Genomic DNA, 23,861 nt, shown 5'->3' on the forward strand with positions numbered 1-23,861 from the left:
AGATTAACAAAATCTTGATGTCATACTATTTTTAAATTTTACTATGATTTGTATCATAATAATTTTTAAAGCCTTATGATTTTGCATTATGCATCATCAGCTGTGTATGAAAATTACATACTTTGTGCAGCAACCATAAGCAGTGATTAACAAAGCAGATTAATAGATATAAAAAATATAGTTATTATTTTGTTTGTTAATATTCCTTTGTACTTTTTCCAACTGTGGAAGAAAGTCAAGGAGAGCGTCACTATTGCTATTTCAGAGATGGAGTGCAGAGAGGTTAAATTCATTAACTCATCTCTTAATACTCAACGTTTCCCTTGTTACCTTATCTATTACTGTCGTTAGTATTTTAAAACAATAGTTATTTATTTATTTTTTATGTTTTTAGCTTTAAGTTTCTGTAATAAAAAGCATAGACCTTTATGCATCTATTTCAGCCCCTGTATCAGTGTAGGTTACGGACAGAGCTACTCACTGGGCCAGGAGAGAGAATCACTACAAGAGTAGCATTTAATGGTCCTACAGATCAGAAATAGATGCTGTGCCAAAGAGAATGGCCCACCAAAAAATATTGTCAGAGCATGGAAGATGAGCTGTACTGACCTTGCTTTTCACACGTGTTGTTTCCTTGCAGTATGGAAATGTGTGACCAGAGAAACAATATCACCATGTGTCCCTTGTGTGACAGAACATGCAGTTACTGGAAGATGAGCTCTGCTTGTGCAACTGCTCGTGCAAGTCATCTTTTTGATAACCCTGCAACTGTCTTCTTCTCAGTCTTCATGGCTCTCTGGGGTAAGAAGATAAATGCCTTGATGTTAAGTTTTTAATTATTTAAAACACAACAGGAAGAAACAGGAGAGATAAAGTGGTATATTTGTACCCAGACAGTTAATTATATAAAGAACACTCCCCCCCCAACATGAAACTGTCACCCCAAAATTTATATTCTGGACTGAAAGCTAAAATTCAAAAAGTTGCTCAAGATGAATATCAAATGAGATTGTTAAGCATCTGTCATAAAACTGCAGCATGGTATGTCAAAATTTCATTAACTGGATTGCATAGCTTGCCAAAAAAAAATCTATTTGCAGAGCCAGCTTCCACTTTAGAACATTACAGAAGAAATGTATTGATGTACTTTGGGGTTGAGGGGAGGGCTCCGCAGGGAAGTGTAATGGCCTTTAAACATCTCCGGACAAACCAAGATTGATTCCTGAGTGTGCTCTGAGAAGCAATTAAGTTTATCAGCAAGCAGACATCACGCGTGTGGACCGGCAACAGTGTTATAGGTATTTTTTCTGATGCTGACTGGCCCTGTATTTGAGCCAGTCACTTAACCTTTCTTTTCTCATCTGGGGAACTTATTTAAAAGCATTGTGAACCCTTTGTGAGAGTGATTCAAGGGTGGTTAAGAGGGTTGTGTGAGCCATGGTCATCCCTGCTGCGAGGCCATGGGGCCTGTTTAGATAAATGGGAACTGTTGGGTGCAGAACACGTGGTTTTAACTGGGAGCCCTATACAGAGATGTGGTTGAGTCACCATCCCTGGAGGTCTTTGAAAGATATTTAGATGTAGAGCTTAGTGATATGGTTTAGTGGAGGACTGGTTAGTGTTAGGTCAGAGGTTGGGCTAGGTGATCTTGGAGGTCTCTTCCAACCAAGACAATTCTGTGATTCTGTGAGATGCTGCAAGAGAACAGGGGTGTGCACTTTACTCCCCTCAGCTATGAAGTTCAACAGCCACGTGTTCCCAGTGTTGGTGAGGGGCACAGGACATTAGCCCCTCCTGTCAACCTTGTTGTGAGCTACCCAAGAAACTGTTCTGGGTGATATTTAATCCTAAAAACCCAATATGGATTTTTATTTGTTCTAGTATGTAATGAACCATTTTTTACATTCGCACTCACTGGAACTGATTTCAGCATACATCAGTGTAAGTCCACTTACTAAGAGCTCATTGTCGATGACTGCAAGGAAAAGGACAGTGCTGCAGATAGATTGAAGGGGCAGTGGAGTGTTGGGAGTGCAACAGGTTGAGAGGGAAAGCTGGAGAGTTGGGGAGGTTGAACTGAACTACTTTACAGCAGGGAGGAGTGACTGTGATCTTCAGGATCATCTGGGCGTGTAACATACAGGGAGAAATGTGATACACCCCAAAGCAGGGTGCCATGTCAGAGGCTTTAAATAGTCTGATGTTGTCATGTGGAGAGTCAAGTATCAGTTTCGGTCTCTTTCGTTTACTGTTATCGTGACCCACGCACAGTTCTTGGCACATAATGCTCTATTATCCAAAGAGTGAGGCTGTCTACCTCCCTTTCTTTAGCAAAAAGCTGTGGGTCCCTCCATCCATTTTTAACCTTCCTGGGCAAAGGCAGGAATATTGGCAGAAACCAGTTTCTGTGCTCTGTACAAAGTGGGGCTTAATATCAGAGATAGTGTTGGAGTGGAGTGTGCAACTTCCTGAGTTGTTCTGGGTCAGCATAACATTTTATTTCAGAGTAATACCATGTAAAATAAATGTTTGTTTTTTCAAAAATGTCATTTTGAATCAGGAAGTCTGAACTTTTTCCACAAGGTTATGAATTTGCATTACTGCAGTTTCTAAAGGATTTGTCAAAGTATTTTTTTTTTTAAATGAAAGGAACACTTTTTTTAGAAAATAATTTCAACAGAAATTGTCTGTAAGTGTAGGTACACACATAGTCTTCAGTGCCATCCATTTGTGAGCACCTCTGCCTGTAAGGAGAAGCTTTATTAGGCTGATGTGCAGCTGAAGAACTGAGGCAGAGGGAAGCTAACTGACCTGCTCAGGTGACACAGGGTCTCCTTAGCATAGCAAAAGAGAAATTATTTCAAGTTTGGAGGTATCCCTCTGAGCAATCACTTAGCCAAGCTTTCTTTCTGTGGTGTTATTACAACAATCCGGAGAACTCTACTTGTGGGAGTTACAGCAGCTACAGCACTGAGCTGGACTTCTGTCACAGATTCAGCATTAAATATTGACCATAGCACAGTGCTGCTCCCCAAAATAGCAGGCTCTCCTTGGCCCAGCCATGAATCTTACCTTGTTCTGAGGGATACTGGCTTTTTTCCAAAGGAGTAAACCTGAAGCTGTGGTCTGAAATGTCATGAAAAATCTGAGAAAATAAGAGTATCTGGATGGTAACCTTTGGGAACTGTTGAGCTCCATTTCTGCTGGTGGGCCCAGATGAAATATGAAAATGCAAATATGCCTGGTGAAGAGGCAGTGCTCTGCTACTGCATCCTACATGGCACGTGCACCCACTGCTTTTGAAATGAGCTGGCTGCGTTTCAGATGCAGTGTTTTCATTTTGCATCGTTGCAAGGCAGTGCCATGAAATGATTCCTAGTAGCACTAAGAAATGATGCATTACTCGTTTTCCATATTCCTGACTGTGGATGGAAACGGCAAATCCCAGGGCAGGAGCTGCAGCAGCATGGGATGGGGAGGGAGCCCTGCGACCATGACGTGGTCTCTCTTAAGAGATACTTACGTTGATACAGATTTACAGGAAGCATATGGCTTGTGCAGGGACTCAGTTGTAAGTTTGGCAGGTGGGAGTTTCACTTAGAAGATGAATGAGTGTCATGACCATAGCCAGGCTCCAGTCACGAGGGTGTCCTTTCCTCTGTATTCAACCTTCTTGCCCTCTCCCTGCCTCTGTTTTTCCTGAGTGTGGGGGGTGAATGTTTCTGAGCACATCTGTTAATGCTCACTGTGGGAAGCTCCCCTGGGAACACCACTTCTGGGTAGACTTGCCTCTTTCATAATCACTTATTTATTATACGGTACTGGTGTATTCCCAGCATCTAAATATGTCCTCTGAGAACTTGTTCTGTCTCAGAGGCAGATAGACTGATATAGACCAGGATCTTTTACTGTGACTCAAGAACTGCATTAATGAGGTTTCTTTTCTGGAATTCTTCCCCATCAAAAAGAAAATTCTAGTTCTTCTAATGATAAAAATATATACATATATTAAAGGCTTCTTTAACAGCCTGCCCACCTGCAGCTTTTACACTGGCATGAATATTTTGGTTTGGGTGTGATTATAAGAGCTAACAGTACTATTATGACTACTAGATGGATGGAATTATAATACGAAAATGGTTTATTTTGATATCTTTGAGGGAATAACTATATCAACAGTACTAGGCTAGTTAAATCAGTCATATTTTGTAGAGATGGAACACAGATTTGTTTGGGCTTACAGACAGAATTGCATACAGATGAAGACAAGCAGTATCATTAGTCACACACAAATATTTAAATAAGTTTAGGTGTCTGACTTGCTTAGACCCCTTAAAAAATTGCATGCATCGTTCTGCATGTAGCCACGTGGGTACAGCGAATGCCCTTTCTTTTAGCTCATGTAGAAAAGTTGGCTGCTAGCACCGATTACCGGCATTTCCCAGGCAGACGTTACCGCTGAAGGAGCGAGCAGCCACAGAGGAGTCAGGCCGGCTGGGTGTGCTGTGTAATGCTGCACCTGCTGGGACCTCCTGGTGGCAACAGGGAGTGTGCCCACAGGCATCTTCCTGGCAGGTGCAGCTTCAAGGCATGTCCCCGAGGCTGACACGACTTCCGAAGCTTTTTGTGAAACGCCCAAATAATTGTCAACCTGTCATTTCAGCTGCTACCTTTATGGAACACTGGAAGAGAAAGCAGATGCGCCTCAACTACAGGTGGGACCTGACTGGGTTTGAAGAGGAGGAGGTTTGTCCCTTCCTTTCTGACTTTCTGCTTTCTGCCGCGGCATTACAAGTCCCTCCTTGCCCTGAGCCGCCAGACATTGGCTCATGGGGTGCTTAAAAGACAGGAAAATCCCATGCATGAACTGTTTGAGGTTTTTATAGCACGGGTATGACTAGTACGTATTGTTGCCATAGGAACATAATTGTATAGCTACAAAATCTGTTGGTGTTTTTTTTTTTTTTTTTTGTGAATGTGCAGCCAGGTCACACCTAGCAGCGAATGCATGGAATATATGGCTCACATGTTACTCCTTGCCTGGTGTCAGGGTGCTAACAACCACAGACCTTGTTCATCTCACAGGGCTGTAAATCAGAAGCGAATGTATGGAACTTGATAGCTACAGCATTGTGTAAAATAAAATAAAATAAAATGGCACTGAAAAATTCCTATTAACTTTAGCGATGCAGGATCAAGCTCTGACTTGGCAAATACCTGAGAAAATACTGCCAGATATGTGGACTTTGGACACTGGGAAGAACATAAATGTTGAGGCATATTTTTTTTCATATACCAAAAAAAAAAAAAAAATCCTTACCCAGGTTTATAATAAATACACTAAATAGCTTGAAAGGGGAAAGGGTCAAATTTGTATGAAAAAGGATATTAAAAAATCATTGAAGTTCTAGAAGGAAAGGAGAGACAATGCTCACACCTTTTTGTTTCTAATATCACACTTTACAAAAAGTGCTCACCTGCCCCACTCCCAGCACAGTGACAGCTGAGGCAGTCTCGGGTACAGGTTGGGGTCATGGGTCTCCCGTGTCACCCCACTGCTCTTGGCATGTGGCATGGTGGCTGCAGCACCCCAGCTGGCACAGAGCCGCTGCCCAGCTGCCCGCATGTCCAGATATTTTGCTGTTGTTGTTTTTAAGAGGAGCATGGCTGCACTTGTCATATCACAAGCTGTCCTGAGTAGGTACACAACAAATATTGTTCCCTTGTAACAAAAACCTCGTGGGCTTTACAGGGTGCCATGCAGCTTGCTGAGCCTTGGGCAGTTATTGCTTCCTTCACGCCCAAAATGTTTCTGCTTGAATTATCTCCTCTTAATATATTAAGTCCTCCTTAATATATTTAGGCATACTACGCAAGCAGCCTCTGTGCCATGCACTTTGCTAGAGCATACCTAGCTGGGAGAGAATACGGGGTTTTATTTTCTGGATACTATACTGCCCTTTTATTTTTGGCAACTTGCTGTTAGTCTACATGAAAGGAGAAAGGATTAACTGTATCTTTCCGACAGCTATCTCCTTCATGTTCGGGTTCATAGCTCTACAGCCTAAAACCTTGTGTAACCAAAGGCAGCAGCTGTTTAAAAAAAAAAAAAAAAAGTATATTTTATTCTTTGTTTTGTATAGGTAATTCTAGATAATACAGTCATGAGGTAAAGAGCCAGGGTCTTAAGTGATACACTAAAATAAAAAGTGTTTCATCTTCCGGTGTTTTTTAGGGACACCTCTATCATACAGTATGAACAGTGATGTTAACGGATATCGTAGAACATGTGTGGACTGATTTTCTCTGTTAGTGTCTGCCATCCACTGCACTTATTATTGTTTCATGTAATTTTAAAAATATAAATCCAAGATAATCTGCAACAGTTTAGTAATCAAATTTTTGTTTTCTTTTTTTTTTTATTTTTATTTTTTTTTCTGGTTTCCTGAAGGAGGCAGTCAAGGTTTGGAAAACATCTTTTTTTTTTTTTATTGCTCCTGCCTTTTTTATTACATGTCCACCGATGAATGCCATCTTTTAATCTCCACCTCTTCTTTTTCGAGCATCAAATTTTCCAATTTTCCTTAAAACTCCCACTGATTGCTTTTCCTTTACATCCTCCCCCTCTCCACTTGTTTGGACTTTTTTCAGATCTGTTCTGTTTTCCATCCAATGCATAACTGTGAATTCTGCATCTTTCATGAATGCATAATTATTTTGAATTCTGAAGCTGTGAATCTTTCTAAATCTTTTGGCTGTCTCTTACTTTTGAGCATTTCCTACACCCTCTCCTGCAATGCACATGGGTAATTGTGTGGATTTTGTCAAAGACAGGATTAGGGGAAGGCCCCAGCTGACGGTTTTCTGGGATCCCAAAGCAACGTGTTTTTTATATTTACAGCAAATAAGTGTTTCCTTCAAGAGTTGAGTGTCACTGAAATTACAGTTAATGCAAAATCTAATTTTTATGAGAAAGGCAGATCAAGAATATCCAAGCATAATGTCAAGTGGTTTGAACCTGCCTGCAGGATGTGCTGGATAATCTTAGGTATTAAATTTAAATGTATGTAGGGCTTCCGCTGGGTGTCTGATAGCAAATCACTCTACGTTTGCTGCTGTAGTACTGCGAATGATATGGTATTTGACATTTTGTTAAATGTACAGTTGACCATAAATTGACATAAATGATGTATTGAGTGAGTTAGAAACTTGGAGTTTATCAGGAAATTGACCTGCAAATGATTCGTGTGATACAGAAAACAGATGACTGCTTTTTATTAAATGTGACTTATTTTACAGGATCATCCAAGAGCAGAATATGAAGCAAAGGTTTTAGAAAAATCACTAAGAAAAGAACACAAACATAAAGAGGTATGGTAAAAATATTAATTTATTTCACCTTTAAAAAAAAAAAAATAACACGTTGAAAAAGAAGGTCATTTATAGTAGGTGCTGACCCAAGACTATGGGAAAAAGAATGGAAATGGGTTAAAAAAAAAAAAAAAAAAAAAAAGAGAGAGACACTGCATAATGTGTTGTTTAAATTCCAGTTGTTTTCAGTCCTGGCATACATGTGGTACTTTGTCCATTTTCTTACTCAAGACCTGATTAAGTCTAGAGATGTCCTCAATGATATTGTCAGATACAGAGGTGTGGTTTAAGAAAGCTCATCAAGTCTGATGGAAGGGGTGTTCCTGTTGGGCTAACAAATCAAGTTTGAGGGAAAAAAATATAGCAAAACATCTTGTTCTGTGCTATTATAAGTAAAGCATCTCAGGAGAGGTTCTCTGTCATGCCAGCAGGTTAACCCATGGGGCCAAAAATCTGTGCTGCTTTACATATTGAGGTTTTGGCTGTGCTGGGTGGCCTGTGGTGGTGTCGTGGTTGTCCCAGGGAGCCCTAACACCTGCTTTTGCCTTTTTGCTGGGAGCATAGATCAAGCACTGGGCACTGCTTTAACACAGCTGTAGAAGATGAGCGTCCTGCTGCTGAGCTGGGTCTGACTTTTTATGCTTAGGTCTTGGGACTGTTTTGTAAAATATTTTATAAAATATTACTAGAGCATAATTAAGAACACTAACACCAGTTTTCTTGCCCAATTCCAGCTTTGATAATAACTTTCTGCCTTTTAAAAGCATAACTTCCATTATATTTCACCGGGTAAGGTATCGCTCACTTCTGCTTTTAACTTGCTCTTTCCGGGGATATGATAAAGGTGCTGCTGGTCCCAGGAGCACACACGTCTCACCCTCAGCCAGTGCAGTTCCTTTGACCAGTTTGAGTACTGCTGGGCCCCCTTTTCAGGATGCCACAAGGCTGATGCCAATACCGTCTAGCTACTTTAGGCATTGCATTTTGCAAGTCACTCGGTGCATTGTGGAATACCAGACTTGCAGCACGTTAAAATCCCTTACAGGACAAAAAGAATTTGGGTTGCTGCTCTCTTATATAAACAAGGTTTGAACACAGACTTTGTTGTATACTAAAAATTTGCAGCTTGCTGTGCCTTTTGGTGTATTAAGAATTCAGTTCTTAAATGTAGAAGGTTGGGATACTCAAACAAATAATGAATGGTAACCTCAAAATATCAGCGTATGAAAGCTGAGCAATAAAGGGAGTTTTTTTTTTTAAACTTGACTATTTATAACTTTTTGGGCTGTGTTCAATTTGGATGTTACTAATTTGGGAAACGTGAGAAAAGGAGTTTTTCTGAAAGACTTAGTAATTATCTTTCATTCGGATCTAGAGTGTTCAAGTTCAAATTCAACATCAGATTTCTGAGTTGTCATACAACTTAAAGGAAAACTGTCTAAAGCCAACCCAGAAATTGCTTGTATTTTTTTCAAAAGAAGTCTGATTGAAAAAATATGTATACACTTTTTAAGGAATGACCAAAGTGTTCCTCCTTTACCCATCATAAAGGAACAAGAATGGCACAATCCTAAATTAAAAACAGGAAATTCTTTGCAGGACAGTTTGACCTATTCCAAGATTTGGGGCAACAGTTTGTCTTCTGTTGTTATTTTTTATTAACCTAAAGCCGTAGTGCACAGCATTGAGCAAACTAACAGAATATTGACTTATGGCTGAAATGCTGGGTATGTGGAGTCAGTAGAGAGTATATAGATTAATTTATCATCACTTTGTAATGCTATGTTGCCCAATCCTTTTTTGTTTTCTTTGATTGCCATCAGAAGCATCGGTATTTTCCAGAAGAGGCAGCAAACAAATGGAGACAAAGAGTTAAGACAGTCATGGCTGGGGTGAAATTGGTTCTTTTTATTCAAACTTAGGAGGAAACTCAAATTATGAGTAATTATGGAAGACACAAATCAATTGTTTTTGGCTGTTGAACCCTTGTTTAATATTCACATTCAGTTTTGGGTTTCTTCCCCTTCCTTGTTTCTTCAGCACTCTTTTAGCCAATGTTTCTTGCATCTGGAATGGCACTGCATGGCTAATCTTAGGTGTACATGCTGGATTGATGTTATGTTTTGCAGTCGAGCATGGCCTGTGTGTTGGAAGAGCTGCTTGCACTTCCCTGAGGCAACGTGCATGTGATAAAAATAGGATTTTGAGTAATATTTTTATGTTCATTATAACATGTGCGTCATCTTCAGTAATGCTACTTTGTTGTTTATTTTCTGGTGTTTAGAAACAATTCCCGGCATGAGAGTTCAGGAAAGACTCTAGATGAGCAATACTGCTCTAAATGAAATCTTAATTCCCCAAATTCAGTGTGGTAGAGTCACTGGATGGTTGACTGGGTTTAGGATAGCCTACAAACTGTTACTACACAGGTGTATCTTAACTCCCATTGACATGGTCCAGCGCATACCATGTGGGTAGTCAGGTAGTCAAAACTTACTCCCATTGAAGCAGTTTGAAGGGGATTGCACTGCAAAACAAGGTCTTCCATCAACTGTACACTCATCCTGAAGTTTTTTGATTTCAGTGGCACCAGTTGTGTAATTGCCAAGCTGCAAATACTGACTGGGGTGGGACAAGGGAAGAAGAGGAAGAATTTTTCCAGGGAAAGCAAAATAAAATATTTAACAGTGGGAGAGATCTTACTTCATGGTTTATGACAGGCTATTTGCATGTTTCCTTCAAAAAGTATACAGAAAAATCTGTTTTATTTATACTTGCAGTGCAGGCTCTTGACAAATTTGAACCTAGATTTCGAGTAAACAATTTGCCTGTGTGGAATTGTAACTGTAAACACTGTGTCTTTGCATCTGCTAACTGGGTGTGTGTTTGTTAGCCTTTTGTTCCCCTCTGTGTTTTTGTCACATGTACAAAATCACGTGCTTCATCTTTAGTAAATGTGCCTTTTTCCCCCAAAAAATTTAGACAGATAAAGAAAAGCTGACATGGAAGGATCGTTTTCCAGCCTATTTGACCAATTTTGTTGGCATTATCTTCATGGTAAGCATCATCTGGGGAAAACCTGAAACTTATGTTACTGAATGACTGTATAGAACAGAAGTAATATACTGTGACAGATTTATCAAATTGCCATAGTTTGCAATGACTTTTTCCCAGTTAAAAAATTAAAATGTTTTATTAGTTTTATGATGTAAAAACTTTTAAAGAAATTGGAATACTACTTTGCCATCTCATTCCAGTAAAGAATAAGCACACCTGAACATGGCAATGGAAAAATGAGGGCACAGAAATGGAGGTTACCACCATCACTGATGGGACAAAGCTTAAAACATATGCAGAGTGCTCTTGAGAAGTACTCAGGAAGTAGAGAATGACATAATTCTTATGCCAAACATTTTTGAAAGAATTGATGTGGAAATTACAATCCTTTTTGCCAACATTTTTAATTATATCAAATTTGGGATTCTACCATACAACAGGAGAATTGCAAACAGAATATTTAATTTGAAAAAAAATAAATGAAGAAAAGGAGGAAAAATAATTATTAGAACAGTCTTTTTTTTCCATTTGCTTATAAAACATCAACATATAAAATAAACTTTGAAGGAAATAATTCCAGATGTAGATCACAATGGCAGCTGGATAAAAAGGATTAAGCCCTTTCCAAAGGTATAAAACCCCATGTTAACTTTGTTCATGTGTTTTTGGGGGATTGTGATGATCAAATTACTAGCAAAAAAGGATCTGTTCTACAGTTGATCACAGTGACTGGGAGCCTTAATGCAGAATTTGGTGGGCTTGGGATGTGGCCCAGAGATCACATTTTTTAAGGTCACAGCTAAGTCCCATGCGAAGTATTTATAGTTAAATCTCTGATAAGAGGCTGTGCTGCTCTTACTTGCAGGTGGGGCTGACATTTGCTATAGTGTTTGGAGTCATAATATACAGAATCTCCACTGCAGCAGCACTGGCAATCAGCTCAACTCCGTCAGGCCGGTCCAGCGTCCGGGTCACTGTCACTGCCACTGCTGTCATCATCAATTTGGTTGTCATCATCATCCTGGATGAAGTATACGGCTGCATAGCAAGGTGGCTAACTCAGATCGGTAGGTGCAGATCAAGTGGTATTTGTTGGAGCAATTATAAATGAGAGTACCAAAAGGACTGTCTTTCATTATTAACTTCAAAATGGTGAGCAAACCCAGGAAATTCAAATGGGTGGCTAGAAGTCTCAGCAGTAACTTACAAATATCAAAGTGCACGTGGATTCAGCTTTATTTTTAAAGTCTATCTTTCAGCAGTGATGGTACTAATCACTTACCAGTTATGTGCGACAGGGATACAGCAGAGGTTCCTGTACCTGTTCTTGACCTTGACTTGTCTATATCAGAAAATTACTGCTTTCATTTTCTGCCATTGTTTACTTGACATAAGAGATGTAAAACTATAGAGATGGAAAACTGTAAGAGGAAAAAAAAAGTACAGAAAAAAAAAATCCCCAAAACATCAGAATCATCAGTGATGAAAGGTCCAGAAATCTTTTCAGTTCAGTCAGTTCTTGTCCACTCTGCAAATGATTGTCATGGAGATCTGCCAGATGTGGAGTGACACTGGAGTTGCTGCTGTAATGGAGCTGAACAATAGGATCCTCAGCAGATTTACCACTGACCTCTGTGAGGCCATGTTACTTTACCTCTCTGCAAATACGTACCTCTGTTTAAAGGGTGGCTGAAAATGTTGTCCAAAGTCCACATTTTTAACACATTGAAATGTTCCAGATAAGAATAAATCCTCAATGTTTCTTACCCATGTCCCGTTGGTTCCAGAGGTGCCAAAAACTGACAAGAATTTTGAAGAGCGTCTGATTTTTAAGGCTTTCCTTCTGAAATTTGTCAATGCTTACACACCCATCTTCTATGTCGCTTTTTTCAAAGGCCGGTGAGTAACGTAAAATGCTGTTCGGTGTTTCAGTTTGTTTCTTGAGACGGTGGTAGTGGTGTTAAGCCACACCTGGGTGATAAAGAAGAAACCTTGAGATGGGTGACAGTAGACTCCATGGGGCATGGTCTGGCTAATGCAACAGAAATGAGGTTGAGTTCCCATATGTAGTCCAAGCCAGATTCTGGCTCCGGAGTGATTTCTGAGTGATAGGATGGTGCTTGGGCATATTCCTAAGGATCGTGGAGCATGCAGCTAGCCTGGGAAACTGGGCTGAGGTTGACAGCTAGTGGTCAGCCTGGGCAGCTTACTACCTCTGCTCTTCTAAGCATGCCCCAATAATTTATTTCCCAGCTGTTCTTTCCCATCCATCTTATTTTATTTTATTTTTCAGTTTGGGATTTTTTTCCTGGTTTTTGCACCTTAGAGGATTTCTTTCAAGATGTGCCTATACTATGTAGGGCACATGGCTTGCAGTTTTTACTAAGTTGCTTACTCAATAAACAGGACTTAGTCTTTAAAACAAAACAAAACAAAAACACAGCAAACTTCCAAGTTAATTGCTCACCTTCCCTTTTTCAGGGCTAAGTATTAGGTGATTCCACCCAGAGGTACAGAATTTCACATAAATGGCTTTAGGAATCAAGTACTAAAAGAATAAAATCTGTATGAACTTTATATTTCTACCCATTGTGTCCTAGATTTGTTGGACGTCCAGGAGACTACGTTTACATTTTCCATTCTTTCCGAATGGAAGAGGTAATTGCATTTTACCATGCCTGTGCTCATAGCACATGTGAGCACCCTCTTCCCCTGTTGGCAAGGTGCAGCAAATGTCCTGACTTCCCTTTCCTCTGTCCGCTGCAGTGCGCACCAGGCGGTTGCCTGATGGAGCTGTGCATACAGCTCAGTATCATCATGTTGGGCAAGCAGCTGATTCAGAACAATTTATTTGAGATTGGCATCCCGTAAGTAGTAAATTTTTTTCTCAAACACGTGGTTTTTATGATGTGTACAACACACTGTGTATTAATGGCCCCTTGATATGAAGATGGTACCTGCAAAACCCTTGCAGTGAGCCTCTGTCTGCCGTATAGCAAATACTTCATCCTTGCTGTTTTGCAGATGCACCAATGTCACTGCAATTACATCCAGCAATGCGTGTGTCTGAAAAGAGTTAGGAAATCTACAGTTTTCCTACTTGCTAGTAGTAGGTATAATTCTGAACATGTGATTCAACCATAACCATGTTTCACTGATACTTCCTTTTAGCATATCATGGCACTCATGCAGTTTTTATGAAAGTAGATACGGAGCTCAGTGTACTTGTCACTCCTTATCCATCTGAAAAATAGGCATTGTGACCAAAGTGGCGTGCTAACTGGATCACTTCCACTTCCCTCAGGAAAATGAAGAAATTTATACGATACATGAAACTAAAGCGCCGGCGTTCCTTAGACCATGAGGAGCACGTCAAAAAAAAGCAGCGCTATGAAGTGGACTACAACCTGGAGCCTTTCGCTGGACTTACCCCTGAATATATGGAAATGAGTGAGTGAGGTGGAAAGAAGGCATTTCAGGCAGAATTATTCTGACTAAATGGGTTGGAGAGCTGAGGTTTTCAAACTGTAGATTTGGAAGACAGTGGATATGGTGCAGAATTTAATCATTAAAGTGTATAGTCTAAGAATGTAGAATATTTCAGCCAGTCAAGGGCTACTTCAGAGGTGACTTAGGCTATCTGGTGAACATGATCTTTATCTCTAGCACATATTTTAGGTACTTTTTTTTGAGCTATGTGATATGTTACTGTCAAGTTTTAAATACAAATGATAAATAGAGTAAACCTGAGATTGTGAGCCAGATTGCATCACACCATTACACCCTACAAGGGGAAAAAGTTATTTAATTTAATTTAATTCAGATTTGACAGTTCCCACTGTATATTCCCACACCAGATTGTTTCTGTTTTGTAAAATCTGGACTTAGTCTTCTCAGAGATGTGCCTGTAGACCAGGTTGTACTTGACATATTACATAGATTGTGTTGCAAGTAATGTATCATCTTGAGTGATTGATATGGCATTTAAGTGCTGGATGTCAGGTCTGCATTATTGAGGTCCTAAGACTACATTTCTTTTCCGCCATGCCATCTTGAAAAAGCAGAGAAGACTGCTCCATATAACGTGGTTTGTGATACTATCCAAGGTTCCTGAAGGGTCAGTCCTAGAGGAGCAATCTTGTTTAGTGTTTTCAGGAATGACTAGGCAAAAATATTGGAAAAGAATAATGAAATACACTAATACCCAAAGTGGGCGTGCCTGGCAAATACAGAGGTGAATTAGAATATCTTGGTGTCCAGAGTGGTTGAAACAGATTGAAATTTAGTACTGCAAACTGCAAGGCTATGTTACCAGCAGCTAACAATTAGAAAACGTGCAGTTAGTGAGTTCAGGAGGGTAAGTAGCAGAAGAAGAAAGATATGACTAAAGCAGTAATGGAATGAGTATGACATGAGCATGATTAGTCCTGCTGCAGCTGGTGGCACAGTGTTCCCTTGCCCCTGCACTGCCAGAGGCGCATAGGGGCTGTGCCAGCATTGCCCACAGGGAAGCTGTGTTAGGAGCTTCCCTGTCTTTCTGGTCACTTTTCAGGTCTTGCCTCACCAGTCCCGGCTTTTGCAGGAGGGACAGCTGGCCCTTAAGTGCCTGAATGGAGCAGCAGCTAGGCAAAAGTGCCTCATGCAGAAAATGTAATCTAGTCTCCCAGCAAGTGTCATTTTGCTAGAATTTGTGGGAATGGCACTGACATGATGCATTTGACAAATACAGACCAAATCCATTGAAATTCTCCCTTTTTTTTTTTCTTCTCAGTTATTCAGTTTGGATTTGTAACCTTGTTTGTTGCATCCTTCCCACTGGCGCCTCTGTTTGCTTTGTTGAACAACATCATTGAAATCCGTTTAGATGCAAAAAAATTTGTTACAGAGCTGAGGAGACCGGTAGCAGTCAGAGCGAAGGATATAGGTAAGTGCGCATTGCTGCAGTGACTCCCTGCTTGTTTGTTCCTGGATTGATGGCAGGATATTATTATGCTGAGTTAGTCTCATTAACAGGAAGACATTTATAGGACAATTCAAAACATTAGACTGTGGCTTAACTGTGAACTGTCATAACTTATCAAGACTTTACTTTCAAAATAGAAAGACCAGTGATTTAAATTCAGATTAATATTTTATTAGGTAAATATCATTTTTCAAATCAAAGTGATCAATACAATAGTGAAATATCTTGCATGGTTCTGCACACCAGCTGTTCTTCTTAGCAGTGCAGTTTTCTTGCAGAAGCAAAAATTTCTGCATTTAAAAGCTCTGGACTGGGCTGGAGAAATACACAGGGGAAAGAGAGAAGGTGTCTGTGGGTAAACACGGCTCTTTGTCCCCACTCAAATGACATTTATCTCTTGAAGCTGGAAAGCTGTGGGTGAGGCCAGCCAGAAGCTGGCTTTGCAGTCACAAGACAGCAGCAGACCAGTCCTCCCCTTCCCTCAAAACCTATATATATATATATGTATATATATATATATATATATATACATATATATATATTAAATAAAAAAAAAAAGTGTTTAAGTATAGCTCTGGAAGACGGAGTTGGGCTCACTTTGCTTACAGGTCTTTTAATTAATCTCTTATAAATTTCTATTTTTTATTTCATGTATAACTCAAGTTTGGCACGGTCCTAGCACTGTTAACTGAAAATGTAATTTATCTAAGTTTAATGACTAGCACAATATTCATAAGTTTGTTTACTCCCTTAGGAATCTGGTATAATATCCTCCGGGGTATAGGAAAGCTTGCTGTCATAATAAATGTAAGTAATTCTGCACAAATGCAATTTTACTTCAGTAGGCTGGCTTTTCCATTTGGCTCCATTAGTTTAATTTCAGCTTAAATCCCTCAAATTCAGTGAAAGTATATGATTTAGAAATTTGCTAAAATATTAGAGAATCAGATCCAGTGTTTACTTTAAGGTTGTGACAGTTTTGCTCTTACTCAGCTCTGAAAATCAATGAAGATATTTTTGGTTAATTCCACATTGAATGTCCTATCCCTTAGAAAATTTTGAGACCACCTTAATATCAGCATTTCTTGCAGCATCTTGATTCATCAGAAAAGTTGTATTTTGTGGCTATAAGAACAGATTCTCTCTTGCTTTCCTTCCATTATATTCATTTCTATTATCCTAGATAAATATACATCTACTTTCATCATCCTCATTGCACCATGCCTGGGGAAAGTTGAAAAATAAAGAATGGCAAGCTGAAAACATGTTTGTAATAGCAGCCACTCAGGGCTTATCACCATGTGTGGACGTGCCCTCTCATTTTCTCCATATTGTCCAGAGTGGAAATCCCTTAGCTTTGCCAGCAGGTGTTTGGTCTTCTACGGCCAAACCATTCTGGTGGTTATTTAGGATGCTGCCTTACTTGTCTTTACCATTTCTCCTCTTTTCCTTTGGAAATAATTTCTCTATTTTTCTCTTTTCTTCCTTGTAATCTCTCTTCATCATTATCCAGTGTTATTTTCTCTTTGATCTATGTACTATCCCTCATAAAATTAGTAAAACATTTTGTACTGTTTGTTCCACGTGTGCATGAGACTTATACCAATGAGAATGTTTCACAGTAATGATAAACGAGAACAGCTAGAGTTGTGAACAAATCCTCTGACTTGGCTGTTCTGCTTTTTGTGTATGACATCTTTGTAAAACCTTTTTAAATAACCAAACATGGAACTTTTGTGACCATAAAATAAAACTGTCTCGGTCTGCTCATCTTTTTAACTTGGTAGAGCTAAAGAACACACAGTTAATGGGCTTTGGCAATGCAATGAGAATTTAAAGATTCAACTGACTATAAGTTGTTTGCAGAAAAGCAAAACAGACCACGTAAATCAATCATTTAGGCTTTATACAATGTGTGAGGGTCAAGTTGTGGTTGGGGCGCAGGGAAACAGCAGATTATTTTGCTTTTCTCTGATGCTGGGGGTGCGACAGCTTCATGCTCCAGAGAGTTCAGGTTGTTACCACATAGAAATCTGGGTCAACATGAAACTGCTCCATGTCGTGTCCTGCAGCTCAAAATTGTCAACAGTAAATACCACCTTGTTACTGCAGTAAATACTCCGTTTTTAGGGACCTGTGGGCTGCACTCCCCCTTTTGTGTTCTGCAGCATCCCCTATCTGACCATCCTGATTTGTGCAAGCTGTGTGGGCAAGAGATACTTGAGTGTATTATTAACTTAAACAGTGCCTGAATATTGCGCTCATTCTCTACTCTTATGGCTTAGGCATTTGTGATCTCATTCACATCCGACTTCATTCCACGCCTCGTGTACCTGTATATGTACAGTGAGAATGGCACCATGCATGGCTTCGTGAACCATACACTATCCTCTTTTAATGTCAGCGATTTTCAAGCAGGAACAGCTCCAAATGACCCCATGGATCTTGGCTACGAGGTTCAGATATGCAGGTACTCTCTTGAATGATAACTAATTTTAAGTGTTTTCCCAGCTGGTTAAGAACATGACAAATTCTTACGTTCCTGGGGTAGACCTTGGTCCCTTGTACTTTCAGTACCTTTTGAGCACCTTGGTGGTGTTTTCTATCAGGTAGAGCTATTGCTTTACAGATTAAGCAATCATAAACCCTGCATATGAAGTACTGCTTATTTTGGGAAATAAAGAGTAGCATTATTAAATTCAGTGTTTATCAGTGTAAAGATTTTTACAATTATGTATTCTCTTTTCCAGGAAAGGAGATAAATAACTATAACCAGTTAAATGATACTTTAAGGGAACAAAATAGTATTTGTCTGATGTTATGGTGTTGTATGCTACTGATACAATGATTGTGACTTCATAGTATACCACCTCTTCTCCAATTTCTGTAGAAATTCCTGATGACAATAACAGCAGCCTTATCTGCACTGGAACTTAAGACCCACTTAAAGTGTGATTGTACAGGAAATGTGTCTGCCTGTAACAATTTCTACATATTATTTTAATTGTCAAAGACAAATTATTGTTTGCATATTTCAGTTTATCAAGTAATCTAAGTCAGTACTGAAATGCATGCTTTGCCCGGGCCTTCATAGATACACATCATCTTCAAAGCAAATGTTTTCAAGCTTATAACTGGGGACCAAAGCCAAATGTAACAGTGGAAGCACTTGGAACAGCAAAACCCAAAAGACTAAATAATACAGGGAAATGGGGGCAAGAAGGGGAAGAAGAGAACAAGGGTGGAAGAGACACACCAACAGAGAAAAAGATAAAAAAAAAAAAAAAAAAAAAAAAAAAAAAAAAAAGATTATTAGGTACACATACACTGAAAAATTACACAGACTGACCAAGAAACAGAACACCTCTATAGTTGTATTACTTTAAAATTTATATTTCTTAGAAATTGTCATAGTGCAAGCTTGATAGGCTGAAATTACTGCTAAGCTGAAAAATCACTCTGAGGTAAAAGACAAAAACAACCAAAATTGTACATGTATTAGCTTTGTTTGCTTTTAATTTCTCCTGATTTCCTTCTCATGATCTTTGGACAGAGGATAAATTAGGTTGGCAAACATGCTTCTAGCACAAAACTTACAGAAGGGAAGTGTTAGTGGCAAAGTCCTTTGTTAAAACAGCAGCTTTATCTGCATTCTAGTCACAGCCTTTCCTCTTCCCATTTCATCATTTCTCCCATATTCCAGAGAGTTTTAGATCATTTGAAAATATGAAGCCCAAATTCTTGCAAAGTACTGACAGGATGCTGTGGTTTATATGTAATAGTTGTTGTTGGTGGTGGTTTTGGTCCCATTCCTAACAGGTTATTGTTGATTAGCTCACAGATTTTCCGGAAGCCACAGCTAAGGCAAAATTCTCATATTTTCTCTATACAGCAGAATTTGGTGGTGGTCTTTTGTGAGTCATAAACTATGCAGAACACCATATAGCATAGCATACATTATGAACCTGAATCTGTTAGTCTGAAAAATATGTTAATTTATTTTCATTGAAAGTTGATTTTAAAACCAAGAAACAATTTGAGTTGTGTAGTTCACTCCATCTTTATGCAGAGTTTATATTATCTGTATTAATCAGAGAATATTAAGATTGCAGACCTTTAATTTTGGCTAAAACTTGAAGGCTGTGGGAAGCTTTCAGCTGTAACTTATTTGTGAGAGGTTAGTATAGAGCAATGCTGTAATAGCAAACTCACTTTTAGATGGTTTGATCTACTGTTCAATCATTTGGTGTTAATTCCTCATTGTGCTAAAATGTTTGAATGACATCACTATCTACTGAGTCTTGTTTTGCAGATACAAAGATTACCGAGAACCCCCCTGGTCTGAAAACAAATATGACATTTCAAAGGATTTCTGGGCTGTCCTAGCTGCAAGATTAGCATTTGTGATAGTTTTCCAGGTATGTTATACTGCATGCACTTTTTATATGAAAAAGTTACCATATCTCTTCAGCTAACTAGAGCAAGCCACCTTTGGAAATAAGTTACTAGGCCGAAGAAAGTATCTTCTTTCACAGCTCTTTCCTGCAAAATCAAAGGAATTTGCCCATTCTTGTTTACCTTCCTGCTGCTTCCCATACAATCCAGATGTATCCCCAGTGAATTACTTTGTCCCCAGTGATTCCCTGAACTGGTTTGATCCAGAAGCAACTTAATGACTTTAGTGAGTAGGAAAGCACAAGACTGATGCTAATTAGGTCCCACCAGTTTCTCCAGTAAGACATCAACATGTATAGTGAAGAAGCATAAATTTATTCCAAAATAATGTCTAGACCTAGCCCAGAAGTGGAATTTCTAAATTTTTCCAATTGTATTTTATCTCACCTCTGAACAAGAAGGCAAAATCTTGCAGTTATTTACTGTGACATTGTTCAGTCACAACAGTGATGCTAGTTATTGTGATACAGATGTTTAATTGTGTCTTATGTAAACAACTTATTTCAAAACTTTTATTCCTTTTTCAACAAAATACATATTTTTATTTAAAACACTTCCCCTTCATGAAACCGAGATTTTAAATCAGAAACATTTAATTGGAATGTTGTTTTTTTTTTTGCCAGCTTTCATTTTACCACTTGCTATGTGCTTCTGCCTTGCTGATGTTAATCTTTATTTATCAGTTACAGTACTTCCTTTTGATTTCCAAATAGCTATGATAGTATTTGTACTTAAATCATAGAGATCTGTGCCTGCCATTTTTGTCTACTTCTAGTATGAACAGGAAGTCGAGGTAAATTTGGCTCAGTATCACATTTGTGACATGCATTTGAGCCCAACTCAAATATTGTCTTTTCTTCATTCTCTTCTTCTCAAATACACTGAAAATGGCCCCTTTCCCTACAGTCATCCTTGCATTTGACCTTGCTGATGTTTTCTCACAATTTACTTTTCAGAACTTGGTCATGTTTATGAGTGACTTTGTTGACTGGATTATCCCAGACATTCCCAAGGACATTAGTCAGCAGATTCATAAAGAGAAGGTTCTCATGGTCGAGGTCTTCATGAGAGAAGAGCAAGGGAAGCTGCAAATGCTGGAAACCTGGAAAGACAAGGACAAGAAAAAAGGTGAAAACTGTAACAATCACAGCCCCAGACTCTCCGGGAGCCACAGTGGGAGCTTGTCCTCCTGCCACTCGTATCCTGTTGACGTATAGAAGAGGAGGCAGTTGAGCATGTTGGGGCATTCCACTGGTACATAAGCCATCACATAAAGGGCAGGACTTGACAAATGGACAACCTGGTGCATGTTGAAGGATGTGCTGCCATTTTACTCCCATTTTTGTGAGAAATGCTTTTCTTACAAATGGGGAGGACCATGATCTATTTCTGATAATATGTTGTGTTTTTTTTCTTTTTTCTTTGCACAAGCAGTAATGCAGGGAATTTTTGTATGTCATCATTAGATAACACTATAGACATTGATGTGCATTAATAAATGCGCTTAGTACTTAGTACATCTTGACAGAGATATTCTCTAACAATTTGAACTTAGACAATTACTTAAAATTGACCTTTAATTATTTAATAATAATACTACTAATTTAAAATATTTTTGGAGCCCTTGGCTTGCAGGTCTGTGGGACAACTTTGTATGCAAAATCAGCTTTAGAGTGTGCCCTAGTATTCCTTTTGGCAGGAGAGGAACCATGCAAAGTTTACCAGACTTACTTGCTTTCAAAGATATGTTTTAGCTCTGCCAGCAGACATCTATAAACCTGCAGGTCTGAAACAAAGCTCCCACTGAGCTTTAGAGTCAAAGACATGCCTGAGGCACGTGTGGCATTCTGCTGCATGCCTGACACCTCCACTGAGCACTGCTCTCTTCACAAGCATCAGGAAAGTGGATCTGGAAGAGTCCTTCTTACCAATGAACAACCGATGTGGTGGAAGCTACCTTGGTGCCCCAGACTGCATCATGTGTGTTTGAGCTGTCCCCCAGAGGCTCCTAGCTCATAGCAAGGTGGCAGCAGCACAATCTGGGAGATCTTCCCAGCAGGTTGATTACCATAGAGTATTTTGGTAAATGCCCTGAATTAATGAGCACATGTAGAGCTACAGTGAGTCACACTGCCCTGCCTAGCACTCAGACACCATTCTTGCTGAGGAGAGTCCCTTTTCCTGTTGTTTTAGCACATCCCTTTCTTAGCCAGGTTTTTCTCTGTAGCCCTCTATGCTCTGCAGGAGAAGGGAGTTTGCGCGCATCTTTCACAGCCAGTTTACCCTGCAGACTTTGTACTGCTGAATGGCATTTCCCAGAGGCTATGCCAGAGGAGTAAATCCAAAACATGTACCACTTACTGTCTTTAATGGAAGTTTTGCCTGCAATGGGGCTACAGGACCAGACCTTCAGTTAGTTACAGGACTTTTCTTTTGTCTTAAAATACCCTATCTTTTATATAAAGAGCTTCCTTAAAGTACAAGTCTAAAATCGTTACTTAAGAAGCCTATCTAAATCCCATCAGTTCAACTCTTTTTAAATATAGTACATTTTAATTTTGCTTTGTCAAATGATAAACTGCACTTACAAATAATATTGGTGCAATTAACCTAATTTCTTTTATCGCTTTGTCTTGTCCATGGCACTTGCATTACGAATATAAAACTGAATAAAATAAAATGTAAAGATTTCTTTAAAGTCTAACTACTGTATGGTTTGTTACAAAACCAAACGACGTCAAGACTGTTTTCAGCTACTTGTTTCTTTTTCTTTTTTTTTCCTTTGCCAAACTAATTTAAAGATTAATACTAGAACTAAAAAAAAAAAAAAGAAGCCATATCTAGCTTTTGATATATTTATTTGTTTTAAAGTATGTGATAAACTTGATATTTTTCTGTAGTCTGTCCAAAGAAGATACCAGAAAAGATATTATGTGGAAGAAAGAAAATGGTATTAACCAAATATTCTTGAAACTTATTTAAAATATTGATTCAACCAAAGATTTTTATTAATAAAGGGCTTATATTTTGTTAAATCTTGTTTCTGTTGTATTTTGACTTGCAGGAATGTCACTATTTTTAAAATTTGTAATTTATGGTATCTTACAACTACAGGGCCAAATCCTGCCTGGTATATTCACACAATAAGCATTGTTCCTGGCAGTAAGCATTTACAAGATCAGACCCATGGACTGCAGTAGAAATATGAGTGCAAATAAATTAGGTAAATCCTGTTGAAGAAGTGTTCTTTTTCTTATCGTATGGTAGCCCAAAAGATCCAGAAGAAACCCAAACATGAACTACCTATTCTGAAGAGACATCATAGGGAACTTCCTCTAGGGGAATTTCATCTGTAAATACTTATCTGAAAGTGTTCCCAGCTTAATACTGACATTCCTGTAAATGGTAGAGCTTTATCCTGAACACATACTTATCAGAATTTTTCATTGTTTGCTGAAATCATGAAATAGTAACAGTGGCTTATACTTTCTTTTGTACAGTAAATTGTTTGAAATGGAATTTTGTATATAAAAACTGTATTACTACTTAGATAACTATAAAACTCTTTCATGGAATCATTTTTTAAGAAAAGTAAATATCTACTAAATCTCTTTTAGTTCGTTTTTTTCTTTTTCTTTTTTTTTTGTTTGTTTGTTTGAACATTTATTTGAAATAAACTTAAATCTGCTAGAGCTTCTTCTGTGGGACAGCTTCTGTTCCCAATCCTCTTTGTACTCTGTGTGCAACTATGAGTACTATTAGACTGGAGAAATACAGTAACTTACGTTATAGTTTGCCTAAAACTGGATCTTTGATGCCTTTTGCAGTCAGTGCTCCTTGTGTACTCAGCCAACAGAGATCAGAATAGAAATGGGTTTATTATTATTTGATTTTTATCAGGTATTAACTACTTGATTTATAGACATCTTACTAACAACTCAGATTTCAAATCCTGTGTTGTAGTTGCTCTAGATTTGAGGGATCAAGTGGGATCAAATAACACTTTGAGATTCGA

General features: G+C 38.7%; 1 protein-coding gene across 5 annotated transcripts in view; it reads left to right on the forward strand.

Annotated features, from left to right (window-relative positions):
* Positions 1 to 23,457, forward strand: part of ANO1 (anoctamin 1) — a 77,677-nt gene extending 54,220 nt beyond the window's left edge. For 3 of the 5 annotated variants that reach the window (XM_068684583.1, XM_068684586.1, XM_068684588.1), the window contains 15 exons: positions 641 to 801; positions 4,664 to 4,746; positions 6,452 to 6,463; positions 7,300 to 7,371; positions 10,354 to 10,428; positions 11,294 to 11,495; positions 12,216 to 12,327; positions 13,029 to 13,086; positions 13,195 to 13,295; positions 13,733 to 13,878; positions 15,200 to 15,352; positions 16,146 to 16,198; positions 17,677 to 17,861; positions 19,704 to 19,809; positions 20,803 to 23,457. In XM_068684583.1, coding sequence (XP_068540684.1) covers positions 641 to 801; positions 4,664 to 4,746; positions 6,452 to 6,463; positions 7,300 to 7,371; positions 10,354 to 10,428; positions 11,294 to 11,495; positions 12,216 to 12,327; positions 13,029 to 13,086; positions 13,195 to 13,295; positions 13,733 to 13,878; positions 15,200 to 15,352; positions 16,146 to 16,198; positions 17,677 to 17,861; positions 19,704 to 19,809; positions 20,803 to 21,063 — 1,780 coding nt within the window. In that variant the 3' untranslated portion in view covers positions 21,064 to 23,457. The remainder of the gene's footprint in view (positions 1 to 640; positions 802 to 4,663; positions 4,747 to 6,451; positions 6,464 to 7,299; positions 7,372 to 10,353; positions 10,429 to 11,293; positions 11,496 to 12,215; positions 12,328 to 13,028; positions 13,087 to 13,194; positions 13,296 to 13,732; positions 13,879 to 15,199; positions 15,353 to 16,145; positions 16,199 to 17,676; positions 17,862 to 19,703; positions 19,810 to 20,802) is intronic. The other 2 variants (XM_068684585.1, XM_068684587.1) reach the window with 1 other exon arrangement.
* The last annotated feature ends 404 nt before the right edge of the window (positions 23,458 to 23,861 follow it).

This window comes from Anas acuta, chromosome 5, assembly GCF_963932015.1.
Source record: "Anas acuta chromosome 5, bAnaAcu1.1, whole genome shotgun sequence".
Taxonomy (NCBI): Eukaryota; Metazoa; Chordata; class Aves; order Anseriformes; family Anatidae; genus Anas; species Anas acuta.